The sequence below is a fragment of the Cyrtonyx montezumae genome, unplaced genomic scaffold, assembly GCF_038088225.1.
Source record: "Cyrtonyx montezumae isolate F1298 unplaced genomic scaffold, pur_monq_1.0 scaffold_10, whole genome shotgun sequence".
Lineage (NCBI taxonomy): Eukaryota > Metazoa > Chordata > Aves > Galliformes > Odontophoridae > Cyrtonyx > Cyrtonyx montezumae.
This window is the reverse complement of record NW_027071826.1, coordinates 4,513,366-4,528,922: the sequence shown is the minus strand read 5'-3', so window position 1 is coordinate 4,528,922 and position 15,557 is coordinate 4,513,366. Positions and strand designations below refer to the sequence as shown.

Genomic DNA, 15,557 nt, shown 5'->3' with positions numbered 1-15,557 from the left:
CAATCGTGGCTGAACCACGAGGCGAGGAGCATCCTTCCTCCGGCTGACCGTATCGGTACCCTGCTGCGGACACACATCAGGGAACCTGGCCCGGAGGGAACGAGCTTTATTCCAGAGGGAAGGGACAGAGAAAATTCCACTTGCAGGTGGGAACCGAAGGCGGGGAGGGGAGGGGGGATAACGCAGCCCCCTTGGGGACGCAGAGGAGCCCGATCCCCGGGGATGCACCTGAGCGGGGCCAAACCGGGGCTGGGGGGGGGGGCACCACGCTTCCGCCCACCTGAGCTCGGCCCCGGGGACCCCTCCCCGCCCGACCGCAGCCCTCCGCCGCCTCCCCCCCCCCCATCCCTGGAGGGAGAACCAGGCGCGGGCGGCGGGGCGGGTCGGGCCGTCCCCCGCGGGGCCGGGCCGGGCCGGGCGGGGGCGGGCCGGGGGGCGGCGGGCCGGGCCGAGCCGGGCCGGTTGGGGGGGGGGATTTGGGGGGGGGGTGGGGGGTGCGCGGCTCCACGTGACTGCGGGGCCGGGAGAAAACCGGGGCCGGCGGCGGCGGCGGCCGCACTGCGCCCGGGCGGCGATCGCGGGAGGCACTCGGCAGCCGCTGCCCCGGAGGCTTTCGGCGCGCTGGGTCCGGGCTGGCTCTCCAGAATCATGGACTGTGCTGATATGCCTTGCTTGCTGTCAGTGAGTACAGCCCTCTTCTTCTTCCTTTTTTTTTTTAATATATTTTTTATGCTGTTTCTTTATTATTATTATTAATTATTGTACTTTTCTTTTTTTACTTTCTTATTTATTTATTTTTTTTAACTTTATTTTTGTCTCCGCGTCCCGCGGCGGGACTCGAACCCGCAGCCCCGAGCCCCGCCGCGCCGCGCGCCCCTTCCCCGCAGCCCCGATGCCCCGCAGCCGCCTGCCCCCGCCGCCTCCCTCTCATCTCGCTTTGCCATGTATTTTTTTTTTTGTATTTTTCAACTTTCTTCGGAAGAGGAGGAGGAGGAGGAGAGGAGGGGGGGAGGGGGGGGCTCGCTTCTCATCCTGACTTTCCTTGTTGTTTGTTGTTGCGTTTTTTACACCCCAGAGACACCATGATTCCTGGTAACCGAATGCTGATGGTCATCCTACTATGCCAAGTCCTGCTGGGAGGTACCAACCATGCTAGCCTGATCCCCGAGACCGGCAGGAAGAAAGTCGCAGAGCTTCAGGGACAAGCCGGATCCGGACGCCGCTCTGCCCAAAGCCATGAACTCTTGCGGGGTTTCGAAACGACTCTGCTGCAGATGTTTGGGCTGCGAAGGCGGCCCCAGCCCAGCAAATCAGCCGTCATCCCCAGTTACATGCTGGATCTCTACCGACTCCAGTCCGGAGAAGAGGAGGAGAGCCTCCGGGAGATCAGCCTGCAGTACCCCGAGCGATCGACCAGCCGGGCCAACACCGTGAGGAGCTTCCACCATGAAGGTCAGTGATGGGAGGAGGGAAATTCCCAGCCCCGGGAGCGCTCCGGAGCTCAGCAGTGCTTTTAGGATCGGGCTGTGTCCTCCTCCTCACTTTTTACGGGAGGAGAAACGCTCCCGACGCGCGCGGTGTGCGGGTGACAGCGTGCTGCCGGGCTGTTCTCCAGCATCCCGTGCCTGTTTCAAGGTGTTTGAGCGCTCTGACGACAGTGTCCCTCGGTCCCTGGGCCGCGGGATCGCTCCTGGGCTCGCATGGATTTAAAGCATCAGATGCGGGAGTGAATGAGGGCGGGAGGTCGCCCGCCCCCGGAGCGTTTCTTTTGAACTCTCCAAGCGATCGCTGCCTGGTTTTGCTCTTAAGGAGAAAAAAAAAAAATCCCTCCCCCCCCCAACAAGAAACCCCAACTCGAATTTAATACTTACAGCTGTGTGTTTATAAGGTTTATTCAATAGGCCCTTGTAATCTGATCCAAATGTTTCCTAGCGGATGTTTCTTTTCCAAAGTAAATCTGAATTATTAATCCGGCCGCATCATTACGGCTTTGGAATTTGCTTCGCTTTCTCCTCCCCCCCCACCTCGTCCCCGTAACAAGGCACCTCTGTGCTCCCCTCTGCTTTGGAGACCCGGGGGGGAAAGTGAAAGGGGAAAAACCTCCTCCGAAATGGGAGAGAGGTGGAGGGAAGGGGTCAGAGTGTGTGAAGGGAGAGTGCACGGCACCGGCATCGCTCCGGCTCCGGTTGGGATGCGTGGGGTAGCGGAGCCGGGCAGGAGAAAGCAGGCTCGAACTGTGCCTGGGCTGTGTCTGTGTGCCCCGAGGCTGACACGCTCCCGTTTTGTTCTTTTGTCCCATTTTCCCCCTTCCCTGCTCCCATTCAGAGCACCTGGAGAGCGTCCCGGGTCCCAGCGAAGCACCGCGGATCCGCTTCGTCTTCAACCTCAGCAGCGTGCCGGACAACGAGGTGATCTCGTCGGCGGAGCTGCGGCTGTACCGGGAGCAGGTGGAGGAGCCGAGCGCGGCGTGGGAGAGGGGCTTCCACCGGATAAACATTTACGAAGTGATGAAGCCGCTGTCGGAGCGCTCCCAGGCCATTACGCGCCTGTTGGACACGCGGCTGGTGCACCACAACGTGACGCGCTGGGAGACCTTTGATGTGAGCCCAGCCGTGATCCGGTGGACCAAGGACAAGCAGCCGAACCACGGGCTGGTGATCGAGGTGACCCACCTCCACCAGGCACAGACTCATCAGGGCAAACACGTCAGGATTAGCCGATCTTTACCTCAAGGGCACAGAGGGGACTGGGCGCAGCTCAGGCCGCTCCTGGTCACTTTCGGGCACGACGGGCGAGGCCACGCGCTGACCCGCAGAGCCCGCCGGAGCCCCAAGCACCAACGTTCCCGCAAGAACAAAAAAAACTGCCGCCGCCACGCTCTCTATGTGGATTTCAGCGACGTGGGCTGGAACGATTGGATCGTGGCCCCCCCGGGCTACCAGGCGTTTTACTGCCACGGGGACTGCCCCTTCCCTCTGGCCGACCACCTCAACTCCACCAACCACGCCATCGTGCAGACGTTGGTCAACTCGGTCAACTCCAGCATCCCCAAGGCCTGCTGCGTGCCCACGGAGCTGAGCGCCATCTCCATGCTCTACCTGGATGAGTATGACAAGGTGGTGCTGAAAAACTACCAGGAGATGGTGGTGGAGGGGTGTGGGTGCCGCTGACCCCTTCCCTCCTCTCCCCTCCTCTCTCCCTTCCCATCCCACCCCAAGAACTGCTTGCTCTAGCTGGACTCTTCCTCTAAACTAAACGTTCACCTTGACCTTATTTATGACTTTATGTGCAAATGTTTTTGACAATAATGATCATATATTTTGACAAAATATATTTATAACTACATATTAAAAGAGAAAAAAATAAAATGAGTCATTATTTTAAAGGTAAACGCATTTTGTGTCTCACCTCTCAGGGTGCTGCTGGCCCGGGACGCGGCAGGGAATGTATCTCCTCTCCTCCTCCCTCCTCTCCCTGCTTTCCTCCCTCTTCTCTTTCCCTCCCCTTCCCTTCCCCCCCCTCTCCCCCCATGTCTTTGCCAGTCTCAGTGTCTCTATTACATACCGAGGTACTGTGGAGTCCCTGGTGCTGGGGAGCACCTCTCCAGAGAGTCAGCTGCTGAGGATAGAGCCCACCTTGCTCACCTGGCCCAAGTATATGCAAAGCCGCCCACTAAAAATGCATTTGAAAAGAAGGTGAAGGTTTACCTGAGGGTTATATGCTAAACCCAATGGGTTTTATACCCTTTGTCCATCTTCTGGATTCCCCAGGTTTTAAAACTGTTAACATTTCCCCCCCTTCCTCCTCCCCCCACCATCTCGCTTCCCCTCCCCACTCGAGATTGGGAAGCTTCAAAGGTTTGCACGGGGCCTTTGAAGATCAAATCGCCCCATTACAATGCCAAAAAAAAAAAAAAAAAGAAAGAAAAGAAAGATATCTGGAGCAGTTAAATATGTGTTAGCTAATAGCTACCTGCACTGTGTCCTCTCCAAATTGCTTCCGAGCAGGAAGGGGATCAGAGCCAAACAGGTACAGCTGTGGCTTGGATGCTGTGGTCAGAGCCTGCTTGGGGTGGGAGTGGTGGCATGGGGGGGGTCGGACCCCCACAGCCACTGGGGGAATGGAAGGGAGTGCAGCAGCAGGGGCGAGGGGGTGTGATGCATTAACTTCTTATTATTTATTTTCTTTCTTTCTTTCTTTTCTTTTAATGATTGAAGCTCTCCGAGCCTCCGAAAGGGGCGGCTTAGCTGAAACCAATAAAAAAGCGGCTGGGGATGCTTGCCAAAAGCATTGGCTCCCTGAGGAGTGCAGGTGGAGAGAGGAGATGGGAGCCAGGGGGGAGGCAGCATGGCCCTGCAGTTCTCTTGGAAACAACAAAAACACCCCAACAACAGCCCTTCCAACCCGCCTGTGCTCCCCTCTGTCCCCTTCCCCAGCACACCGCTGACAGAGGGGCTGTGGGCACGCTGTGCCTACCCACGCTGCAGGGTCCCTGCGTGGCTCTGCATGGGGGGTTCGTGGGGTGTGTGGGGCTGCGGTGATCGCTGCTGGGCCCCCCTCGGCCCTGAGCTGACACTCTCATTCCAGCCTTTAAGAAGGGAAATGTGTGGCCCGGGGCACCGGCGACCTGCTGCCTCCCCTTTGATGCCTGCATATCAGACATAGCTGTGCCAAAGAAGGAATTTCATTTTGAAGTGGCATCAGCTAAAGGCGAGCGCCTTTCAGCTGCCTGACAGGGCAATTACACAGCTCCCCACCTCCCCGTGATAACCCCACTGCGGGGACAGGGGAAGGGGCTCAGCCCCATCACCTCACACCACTGTGACCGCAGAAAATCCCTCTGCTTCTCTTCAAAGGAAAAAAAAAAAACAAAACAAAAAAAGGGTTCCCAAGGCTTCCCTCAGGTTTGTCCCTCTGCTCTCATCCATCCTGGGTTATCATCCCTGGCAGCGTGATGAAGCCACGAGTGCAAGTGCCTCTGGAGCTGAGGCCATTCCCGCCACGGCCGCTCGAGCAGGAGAAGTCTCCAACTGCTTTGCTGCATTCCTGCTGCTTTATGGGTCTGTTTGTTTTGGTGTTGGTTTTTGCATTGCGTTTCGATGACGAAATCAGAGCCTCAGCCCTGCGGAGGCAGAGGCACCTGCGTGTCCATAGGTGCTGCGAGGGGAGATGTTGTCCTGCTGCTATGTGGCCTTGGAGAGCTTTTCGTTCTCATTGATCCTACACGGTCTGTCTTGCCCTCAGGCTGTAGGAAACTGCAATTTTTTATCTTTGTTTATTTGTCTCTCTTTTTGTTTTTTAGTGTTAAATCACGACATTTCAGTTTGGTGACGTTTTAAAGAATCCGACCCACGGAGATCAACTGTCTGTCAGTGAAAGTGATGTATGTAATGAAATACTCATGGATGCACTGAGCAGCTGACTCGGTGGGGTGCATCTGAACTCCTGTGTGCCACAAGAACTGGGTGCAGGGGCTGGGGATTCCCCCTCCTATATACCTGTGTCCCCTCTGTCCCCCAGGAAAATACAGGAAAATTGTCAGGGAAAAGAGACTCAGGCCCCCTTTCTGTTTCCAGCTGATTACCAGTGGTGGTTTTTTTTTGCTGATGTAGATCAGATCTCTTCTCACCACCTTGGGAAGGGGAGAGGGCAGAGGGCATGCTTTGGGAAGCTGTGAGTTGAGTGCTGGTATGGGGAAGAGCCAGGAAACCCATGGAGTGTCTCTGTCCGATGTGTTGTGCATTGGGGTTTAATCCCCAGCTCCAGGGTCAGCACAGTGGCAGTGCTGCCTGCTAGCTGTGTGCCATGGAGGTGCCCATTTCATAGAATCCTAGAATCATTTGTGTTGGAAGGGACCTTTAAGGGCCATCAAGTCCAACTCCCCTGCAATCATCAGGGACATCTACAGCCAATTTGGCTGCTTGCTGGCTTATCTGTGTCAGAAACTACCTTGATCACTCAGCAGAGAACAGCTAGAGTGTTGCAGAGCCTGTGTTTAACATAAGTGTGACAAACATGTCTGCTTTAAAAGTGCAGTAACTCCTTTAGACCGTGGAATGTGGTAATTGCAAATGTGACTTGTTTCAGAGCGCTTTGTTGTCTGTGGCTGGCACAGAAATCCCTGGCCCTTCGGTGCATGAAAGTTTGAGATAAGGTGTGTCAATGCAATCCCCCTTCTTACTCAGCTCGAGCTGTGAACAAAAGCAGAACGACTTGAAGGTGGATGTGCAGCTTTCCTACAAGCTCCAGGCAGCTGTGACCCAAAGTCTTGCGCCCTGGATGGATGGTGAGCGTTGTGTCTCAATACAACGCATCTTCACCTTTGGGCCCACCTTAGGAAGGCTGTGACTTTGGGTACCAAAAACTGCTGGTTTACTGAAGTCCATGTGGTTGAACAGCCTGAGCTGGTGGGAGGCAGCCAGCCCAGGGCAGGGGTTGGGGCTGGGAGGGTTGCGAGGTCCCTTCCAACCCAAGCCGTTGACTCTACAGCTCCATACATCTATGGCTCTCTGAGGCCTATGGAAATAAGAAATGAGAAGAACATCTCCACAAGGTGCTGTAACCCTTTGTGGCTCCATCTGAGATCTTAGAGATTCTTAGTTTGTAGGATCATCTGGCAGAACTTTCTTCTAGGTGAAAATTCCCCCCTCCCGCCCTCCCAAATCCAGATCTTACAGCATAAATCTGAGAAAAACTGCTGCCTTGGAGATGCCATCACTGAGCAGTGCTGCTTGGACAGACAGGGTTTGCTTGTAGCCACAGGATCTGGGGCTTTGCAAATTAGTTTCTAAAAATGCGAATTGGTTTGGAAGAGAAGCACCAAGGTTTGCACACTGCTATTCTGGGATGAGCTCAGAGGCTTTGCTAAGGAGACAGAAAAGGAAGATCTTCTCCTTTTGGCCTTTGTGCTTGGGCACCTCTGGCAAGTTCCTCTCCTATCACAGTAAGAGCTGGACTCTGACGGCCTGTAGAACCTTGGCACTGAGTGATGCTCTGTTCTCTTTATTTTGGGGCTTCATCACATGATAGCAGGCCCAAAGGCTCTCCTCTGCTGAGCATGTGATGAGACATTCCCTGTGTGGAATCATAGGATTGAGCAGGTATGAGGAGATCCTTCTGCCCTTCTGCAGATGAGGATCTTGGATCCAGAGAGATGAGTACACTTGGGCTGAGTTGCACATGAAGAGATAGCAGTTGCTTGATCTGCACTGTGAGTTAGCTGCAAAACACTTCTCTGCCCTTGGGTCTGCCCTGAGCATCTCTCACTTCATCTCCAGCCACATAAAGAAAGATCAGCTTGTAGAGCCCAAGAGGAATGAAGCTACAGTGAGCTCTGGTTCTGTCATGTCAGCCGTGGGTTGTCCCACCCAGCAGAGGGACATGTGCAGATGGACACACTTCTGCTGCCTCTGCCATAACATCAGAACTGAGGAGAGCTTTAATCCTAACCCAGCCCTACACTTCGGGTCTGTTCATGTGCCTTGGATAACACAGGCCTGTTTCAGTGTGCTCACACCTGCCTTTGTGCTGTTAGCTGCCTGGTTATTCTGCTGCCTTCAGCACTGCCTGCACATTTCCCTTTGCTCAGGTGCTGGCACACATGTGTTATAAATGCAGATTTTCCTTTCTACTCTTGTTCTAATTCCCCCTCTTCCCGCAGGCTGCAGATGTCCAGACCCAGGAAGACCACATAGCTCCTAGAGGAGACATTGGCTCCCACTCTTAGCAAGCTATAAATGGAAAAATGCTGATGCTGCCCTGCATTTGCAAGAAGCCTGTGCTGTTTCTAAAGGACCATCTAGTGCTGCAGCCCAGCTCTGAAGATGCTACAGGAGGATGAAGGCACACAACAAGTCTATGATGATGTTTTTACTCACTATCCCTTGCTATTTACAGGTTGGAGCTTCATGAGCCAAAATTGCGTTCAATCGGACAGCTTAAATTTTGTACCCATAAATGCAGAGAACTCATTTATAAACCTCATCATTTTCATTTCTGCAGTGAGCAACATGTTATACCCGTGATTTGCACAGCATACCTGATTATTCTTCTAGAACTGCTTCCTCTTGTCACTGTGAAGCTGGCACCTAATGATCCATTGCCTTGCCAAGCAGCTCTTGAAGTTTGGAAGCTCCACTGCATACCTCTACTCTCCTGAGGCTCCTTGGCAGCATTGCTCAGGGCTTCCCACCACTTTCTTCTTCAAGAAGTGCTGCTTGAACCTCTATTTTCTGATGCCCCTGGCACCAAGCAGTGTGGGCAGGCCTGGAGATTCAAAGGCAAGGAGCAAAGGCTTCTCCCAGTAACCCATTTGTTCCTCACCTCTCCCTCCAGTAAAGTGAGATGATATGTTGTGAAGCAATAGGCTGAAACAAGTGGCAATGCTTTACATATCAGCATATATGGAAGGCAGTTGGAATTTTGTGTTACTTTTATAGGTTTTGTTAGTTTTGTATTCACTGTAATGTACACCTGCTATTTAATACAAAAATAAGTGAAAGCTTCCATGTCAAGATTAACTAAGACCTGCTAAACTGACTACTGGCTTTTCTGGGAGAGCCCTGGGCAACATGGAGAAGGCTCACAGGGCCATAGACACGTGCTGGGAACATTGCTCTTAGTAGGGAACTGCATATGTACTATCATAGAAAGATTTGACTTGGAATGAACATTTAAAGCCCACCTGATTCCAACTCCTTCCACCCTGAACTTCTCCATTTTGGGGAGCAGAGGGGGACAGGCTGAAGCTGTGTGGGCTGGTGGAGACACCACAGCCCCGTAGGTGCTGTGTTGGCTGTTCATGTGGTTGGGGTCTGGACCTGCTGTGGGAGGGCTCCCATGCTGCTGCCTGGTTTGTGGGCGGGAGTTCCTTGGTACTGATAAGAAGAATTGTGACTCTAGGACATACTTTTGTACTTGCTTTGCTTCTCATGGACCCAACAGCCCACTTGAACTACATAATGACATGTTCTTTTTCTCTACTTGCACATCTAAGAGCCTGGTCCCTGCATGGCACTGTGCTCCTGTTCTTCAAGGGCAGCCTTACACAAGGGCTTTCAGGTCTGGAAGAGGCATCAAGCAAGACATCCCATGAAACTTGCTGACCTTTACCACTTCTGGACATGGGACATCTGAAGCAGGTACTCCTAGATGTCATTTTGAGGCCTTTCACATATATGGCTTGAGTAGCTGATATTTGTTTTGGTGTTTGAAAATACTCAAAATGATCCTTGCTGTGTTTCTCAGAAGATGGTTGATTGAGTGGGACAGCTTCCCTGCAAGAGGCAGCGCCCAAAGATTGTTTGAATTTGCCCAAAGATATTTTCAATTTGATTTACCAATAATAGGAGTCAAGAAGGACCAATATGTACAAGTCTATGGTAATTTAGGAGAAAAATAAAAGATGGTACAGCTGGTAAATGCCATGGGGAAGAAAGAGCTCAATGACTCTGAGTAGAGACATTTGGGAGACTGGGAGAAAAATTCTGGAGAATCAAGGGCTATCAAGGGCTGAGTCTGCTCTTGTTTGGTAGTGATGCTTCCTTACCAATGATGAAGTACAATGTGATCCTCAGGATGTTGCTGCCCTTGACCAGACAAGGAAGTCTTGAGGTCGTCAATGGAGGGAGAAGCAGGGGAGGGGACCCTGCAGCAGACCCCCTGGGTGCTGGATGTAGCTCTTTTCAGATTGCTTCTGCTGTGGGCTGAATAATGGCTTATAATAATAACATCTCTGTGTGTCCCCAGGGCAGCAAGGCTGCTGGCAGGAGGGTGGAGGTTTCTTCCCACTTCCATCTGTGTGGTCCAGGGTGGGTCAGAAAGTGGCCTCATGCCTCAGTTTCCCCCCTTGCAGCCCAGGAATGCTCTCATCCTGCTGACAGCAACTGCAATAAATAACATCTCTCAAGCACTCACTATTTAAAAAATCTTTTATTGCTTCCCGTTAAGCTGATGACTGCTAATGAGGAGAATCAAATTCACTGCCCTGTCGCCATTAGACAAATATGTGCTCCATCTCCATCCAAAAACCCCATTGTAAATAACTGCGGAGGAGTGGAATAAACATCGTCCTTCCCAGGGCAGGGCTGAGCAGCAGGAATGAGCAAACACAGGTGCGGAAGATTTGTAAGCTTTAGAAGAGTTTGGGGCTATTTGGGAATCAAATCTGGTTTCGGTTAGGAGCATCTTCAGTGGAGAAACCCCCAACCACCACCAAGAGACCCCACAGATGGGGCCGTGGCAGCCGTCTGCAGCTGCAGGCTGGCTGGGGCCATGGAGGCACATCCCAGCAGCCTGGTGACACCGAGGTGCAGTGGCCCTGGTGGCCCTGCATCCTGTGCTTGGCATCCCCAGTCCTGTGCTTGACCCCAAACCCCCCTGTGTTTGATCTGTTGATCTCGAGTTGGTGCCGCTCGGTGTGTAGTTGGGGCTAAGCTGCTTGCTTCACGTGGCTTTCCTCTCTGTCTCTCTCCTTTCCCATTTGAAGGTGAAGGTTTTATGTGACTGAAATGTGTTAACGCTCCCATAAAAGTAAATGAAACACAAGTGGACGTTTTCTTTTTTTGGGTACAGATGTGATTGGTTTGGGCCTGATCCAGAGGCTGGGAGGGTGATGATTAGCAGTGCTGAAGAGAAGGACCAGGAAGGATTTTCTGCAGAAAAATGTCATTTTTGGGAGCAGAATGTAATGTCATTTTGGGAGCTCTAGAGGAGCCTACTGTCAGTCAGTTCTTTGGGGATTCCTGCTTTCACGGCCCCGTGGGAAACTCTTCTGAACATTGCCCCAAGAGTTGGTGAGTGCCCCATCCCTGGAGGCACTCAGTGTCAGGCTGAATGGAGCTCTGAGCACGTAATTGAGCTGTGGGTGTCCCTGTTCATTGCACGGGAGTTGGACCAGATGGCTTAAGGGTCATTTCCTACTCAAATGATCCTATTATTCTGTGTTTTAGTTATTCTCATTGACACTAAGCACCAATCTCATGCCACAGCTATCCTGTGGTTAAAGGTACCTGCAGGACATCACCTCCTAGAGGAAGTCCCTGATGCAACGGCTGCAGAAGGGACAGTGCTTGTGCTGATGCTCTGTGTTTGTCCCTGTTGCTTGACATCATGGAAGACAACAGGATGTGTTGGTCTGAGCATGTGGCCTCCTGCATGCATCCGTTGCTGTTGGTTTCTTATCTTGTTCTGAACAACTCATTTCAGACTCAGCAAAGCCAGGAGCAGGCATAGGGAAAGAATTTCCTGGCCTTGTTCATGCACTTTGACACCAGAGTCTTCCCATTGCCCCTGGAAAAAGCATGGCTGGGCAAAGCAGTACAGGAATCTCCTACAAAATATTCCCAAATCTCCATCAGGATGGACAAGCTGGCCATGGGAGGTTAGTGGGAATGCAACTTGTCCGTGGCCCCTTAAGCTTGGTGATGGCTGGACTGCTGTCCCCAGCTACTGGGCCTAATGGCAAGAAGCATTTCCAAGCCATGGGGTTTCAGCCTGGCTTTGCAGCCCACCATCTCTGTGGAAAGCACAGAAAAGTGAGGCCAAGAGCAAGGTGGGGCTGCAGGCATTTGGCGTGGAGACATGAATGAAGAATGCTTGCATGTGTTGGAGGGCAGTAGGATGACTGATGCAGAGCTGAGGGGGCTGAGTGTCTTTATTCCACTCCAGCCTGGATTCTCTCTCCTGTCCCATTTCGGGAGTGGTGGTAGTGGACATCCCACTAAACCACCCAGGCCTCCATCACTATTTCTCCAGGCTGGCTTAAAGCAGACGTTTGTGCTGAGCCGAGGTACTAACATGCTGATGAACCCCCATTTGTACCTTAGGTTTCCTCTGGGCTGCCTGCCCCTGGGAGGAGCAGAATGGGCTCTTTGCTGCTCCTCAGCTCTTGGGAAAGTCAGTGGTAGGGGCACAGACATGATTTCCTCAGCCTGTGGCAGTGTTTGGGGAAATGCAATGAGAGCTTGGAGCACTCTCCCATGAAGGGAATGCGGTGGATGTGATGAACACAGTAAATCTAGGACTTCCATGGGTGAGTGGTGGCCTTGTCCTTTCTGAGGGATCATCCAGAGATGATGCCCAGAGCCCTGCGGGTGCCCCAGCCCTGGAGGTGCTCAAGAACATTAGGAAAAAATTCTTCTCTGAAAGGGTGGTAATGCATTGAAACAGGCTGCCCTGGGAGGTGGTGGATTCACTGTCCCTACAAGGCACACTGTCTGGTGTCAGTGCTGGAGATGTACACCTCACCAAGAGCATCTGCAAGGGTCTCCATCCTCTGCTCGTGCACCTGCAGAGGAAAGGCCATGTCATCTTGGAGCCAGACTTGTTTTGAAAATCCCTGCTGTGGTCCCTGGGATCACACAGAGCGTTGGCTCAGGTAATCCATGGCAGGAGGGGAAGTGGGGCTGCTGAGGTCGGTGGTGGGGCTGCTCTCAGCAGTGTACACCTGCACCTCTTGGCAAAACGGGCCCTGCGGCCTGGCAGGAACTTCTGCTGAATATTTTGGCTGGATCCGTGAACTTGTGCGGCTTTTGTGGCATGGAAACTGCCTATAATTTATGCTGAATAAGCCCCATATATCATGTTGACAGTTCCAGGACATTATAAGATCATTTAGTCCTTTCTCACTAAAAACAATTTCAAACCACAGGGTAATTATTTAATGATCAGTAGAAGAGCCCCACATTAAGCCCACGGTTGAGAAAAAATATCCAAAAATCCAAAATCTCCTCCACCCCCAAACTCCAGCAACTGAAAACCCATGACCTGCCCCACCTGCTATGCACCCTGTAGCATGAAATCACTGAGCTGGTGCAGTGGCCTTTGTAGGAATTACAGCGTGAGATCCCAGCATCCTGACCTGGGGTGGGTGTGCAGCTGAGTCTGGATGAGAGCTGAGAAGATGCATTTAGAGATGAGTTTTCAGAGAAGCGATTTACACTAAGGTGGGAGGGATATTACTATGGTGTTGACCACTTTGCCTTGTCCAAAAGTGCTCTGAAATGTCCACAGACCCTGAGAAAAAGTTGTTAACATCCTCAGCTGCAGCCTAAAGAAGTTCCAAGAGACAGCAGACATCCAGTTTTTGCTCTCCCTGAGCCTGTTTTACACATCTGGGGGAATCCATTTTTTCCCAGGGGGAAAAGATCCAGTGAGTTAGCGGTGTAAAACCAATGCAACAGTGCCAAAGCCAATGGCACCACAGTAATTTGCATTTGAACTGGTTCAGACTGCTCCCTTTGAATCAAGTCCTTGTTAATATGTAAAGAAAACTTTGCATCTCCTGAGGTTTACATCCACCAGCATGAAGAGGACAGGGTCATCTCAGCACAGAAATCAGGCAGACTCGTAAGAAAATTTCCCATCTCTTCAGCAGGGGAAACCGTATAGTGCCTTGGAGCGTCATCTTCATTGGCACAGATAACCCAGGGAGTGGTGAGGTCACTGTCCCTGGAAGTGTCCCAGAGCTGAGGAGATGTGGCACTGAGGGCTGTGGGGAGTGGGCACAGTGGGGATGAGTTGGGGTTAGGCTTGGGGATCTTAGAGGTCTTTCTAACCTCATTGATTCTATGAATCTGTGATTCTATGACCTCTGGATCCCTGTGCCCATACTCCAAGCATCCTGACGGGTGTCACCTTCTATCTCACAGGTGTCACTGCCGATCCCACTCGCCAGGCCCATGAGCATGTTGTTTTCCTGCCTTTCTTGGGAACTCTCTGCAGGTTGTGCTTTGCCTCCATCATCATCATGGCTTTTATCTGCACTGGTAGTGGTGATTCTCACCGTGCAGGATTTATTTACATTGAAAGGTAAGTGGGAGGGTGTCATTGGGATGGGATTTGAAGAGGTCAGAAGAAGCCTGTGTGAGAAAGCTGCAAAGGAGGGTGGGCTGGGAGTGTGCCGGATTATTACACACGCATCTTTCCAGCTCCACTCAGTGCCATTAACTGGGGGGTAAACGTACTGTCTGGAGACATATTTGTATACATTAATGGGGATTTTTAAACAGTTGATCAGTAATGAGCTGCTAATGTTTTCCAAGCAGTCTTTGGAGCCCATGCTCTGAGGTTTTCACTTTCTTGAGCAACACCATCAGAATAAAGGGCGTCCCATATATTTCTTCAGTGGTCACCACTCTGTAACATGCATGAGAAGTTACTGAAAAGTATCTTGTTTCAGGGACAGGTGAAGGGGAAATAAAGGCTGCTGTTTAGGCTGTGGCATATTGGCCATGCTGGGCATCTTGTCTTTGGAATGTTTTCATACAACAGCGAAGGGAGCACAAACACATACTGTGAACATCTGCCAGGGGAGATGCCTCAGCTTTGCTGGCTGTTGCTGTTGTTAGTAATCTTCTGCTGGAAAAGAGCAGCCCCAAAACAGTAACGTGTCCCCAGTGTTTGCAGGTTTATACCCAGCCCTCCTCCCAACCCTGCCCACCACACAGCCTCCTCTTCCTGCAGAATGTGCTCAGGAGACGTCACTTAATGAGTTGGCTGAATTGAACAACTTCCAGTAGCGTAGTAATGTGTTTGGAGAAGGAGGGGCTTTCAGAACAGAGCTCTTTGCCCATTGAACTCCAATAACTTTCCACTCCTGATGGGGAGAGAGGAAAGTCTGAGCACCTCGTGCGCAGAGCCCAGGGTACCCATTACTTCATGTTTATGGCAAGGGAAGAGAGCACATCAGGCAGGGAAATCTGGTTGTTTGGCTCTGTCACATGTTGTGGGCAAACAGCAGTAGGAATTCGCTGTGAGTCAGAGCACATTTGCAACAAGATGGCTCACAAAGGTCCTGCCCCTTGGCTGTGCTTACCTGGATGGTAACTCAGAATACTGGATTTCTTCCTGTTCTAAATGCCCCCCTGCTTTTCCGTGGTGGGTGACAAAATGGCGATGTCTAGGATGGAGGTTCAGGTTGGATATGAGGAAAGATTTATTCTAAGCCAGAGTGGGGCTGCATTGGCACAGCTGCCCAGGTGTGGTGGGGTCACCGACCCTGGAGGTGTCCCAGTAATGTGGAGATGTGGCACTGAGGGATGTGGGCAGTGGGCATGGTGGGGGTGGATTGGAGTTGGACTTGATCTTGGAGGTCTTTTCCAGCCTTTTTGTCAAGAAAATAAGGAATGGATGGGCTGGTTTTGTATCCTGGGGCTCTATGTGAAAAGCAGCACATTGCACTTGTCATTTTGCAGGGTTGATTTGTTGGAAAGCAAAAGCTAAAAAAAAAATCCCATCATGACACCACGATGCAGCAGTTGTTTTATCTCACGGGGAGGTTGAATGAGGCCTCGTAATTGCTGGAAGATTTATGAGACTGGAATTATGCTCGGCAGTGACTGGCTAATGTATCCGTGGTGTGGATGTTGTGAAAGCACCTTATGAGACAACATGTTAGGAAACTTTAGAGGGTGTGTGTTCTCTGGAGGCCATAAGGCAAATAATACGGCCTGCAGGAGATTGGTTTGTACATAGTGTTGACAGCAAACTGTTGTCCCCCATGGTCCAAATAAAACCTCTGGAGCTGATGTTCCTGTGCTGCCTCAGACAGGCAGTGG

The 15,557-nt window shown here is 51.8% G+C and overlaps 1 protein-coding gene across 1 annotated transcript; it reads left to right on the top strand.

The window, feature by feature from the left end:
- Window positions 1-573: 573 nt before the first annotated feature.
- On the top strand, window positions 574-3,192 carry BMP4 (bone morphogenetic protein 4). The gene is made up of 3 exons (XM_065748561.1): window positions 574-681; window positions 1,076-1,452; window positions 2,326-3,192. The coding sequence occupies exons 2-3, from the start codon at window positions 1,083-1,085 to the stop codon at window positions 3,168-3,170; spliced, it is 1,215 nt and encodes a 404-aa protein (XP_065604633.1). The 5' UTR covers window positions 574-681; window positions 1,076-1,082; the 3' UTR covers window positions 3,171-3,192.
- The last annotated feature ends 12,365 nt before the right edge of the window (window positions 3,193-15,557 follow it).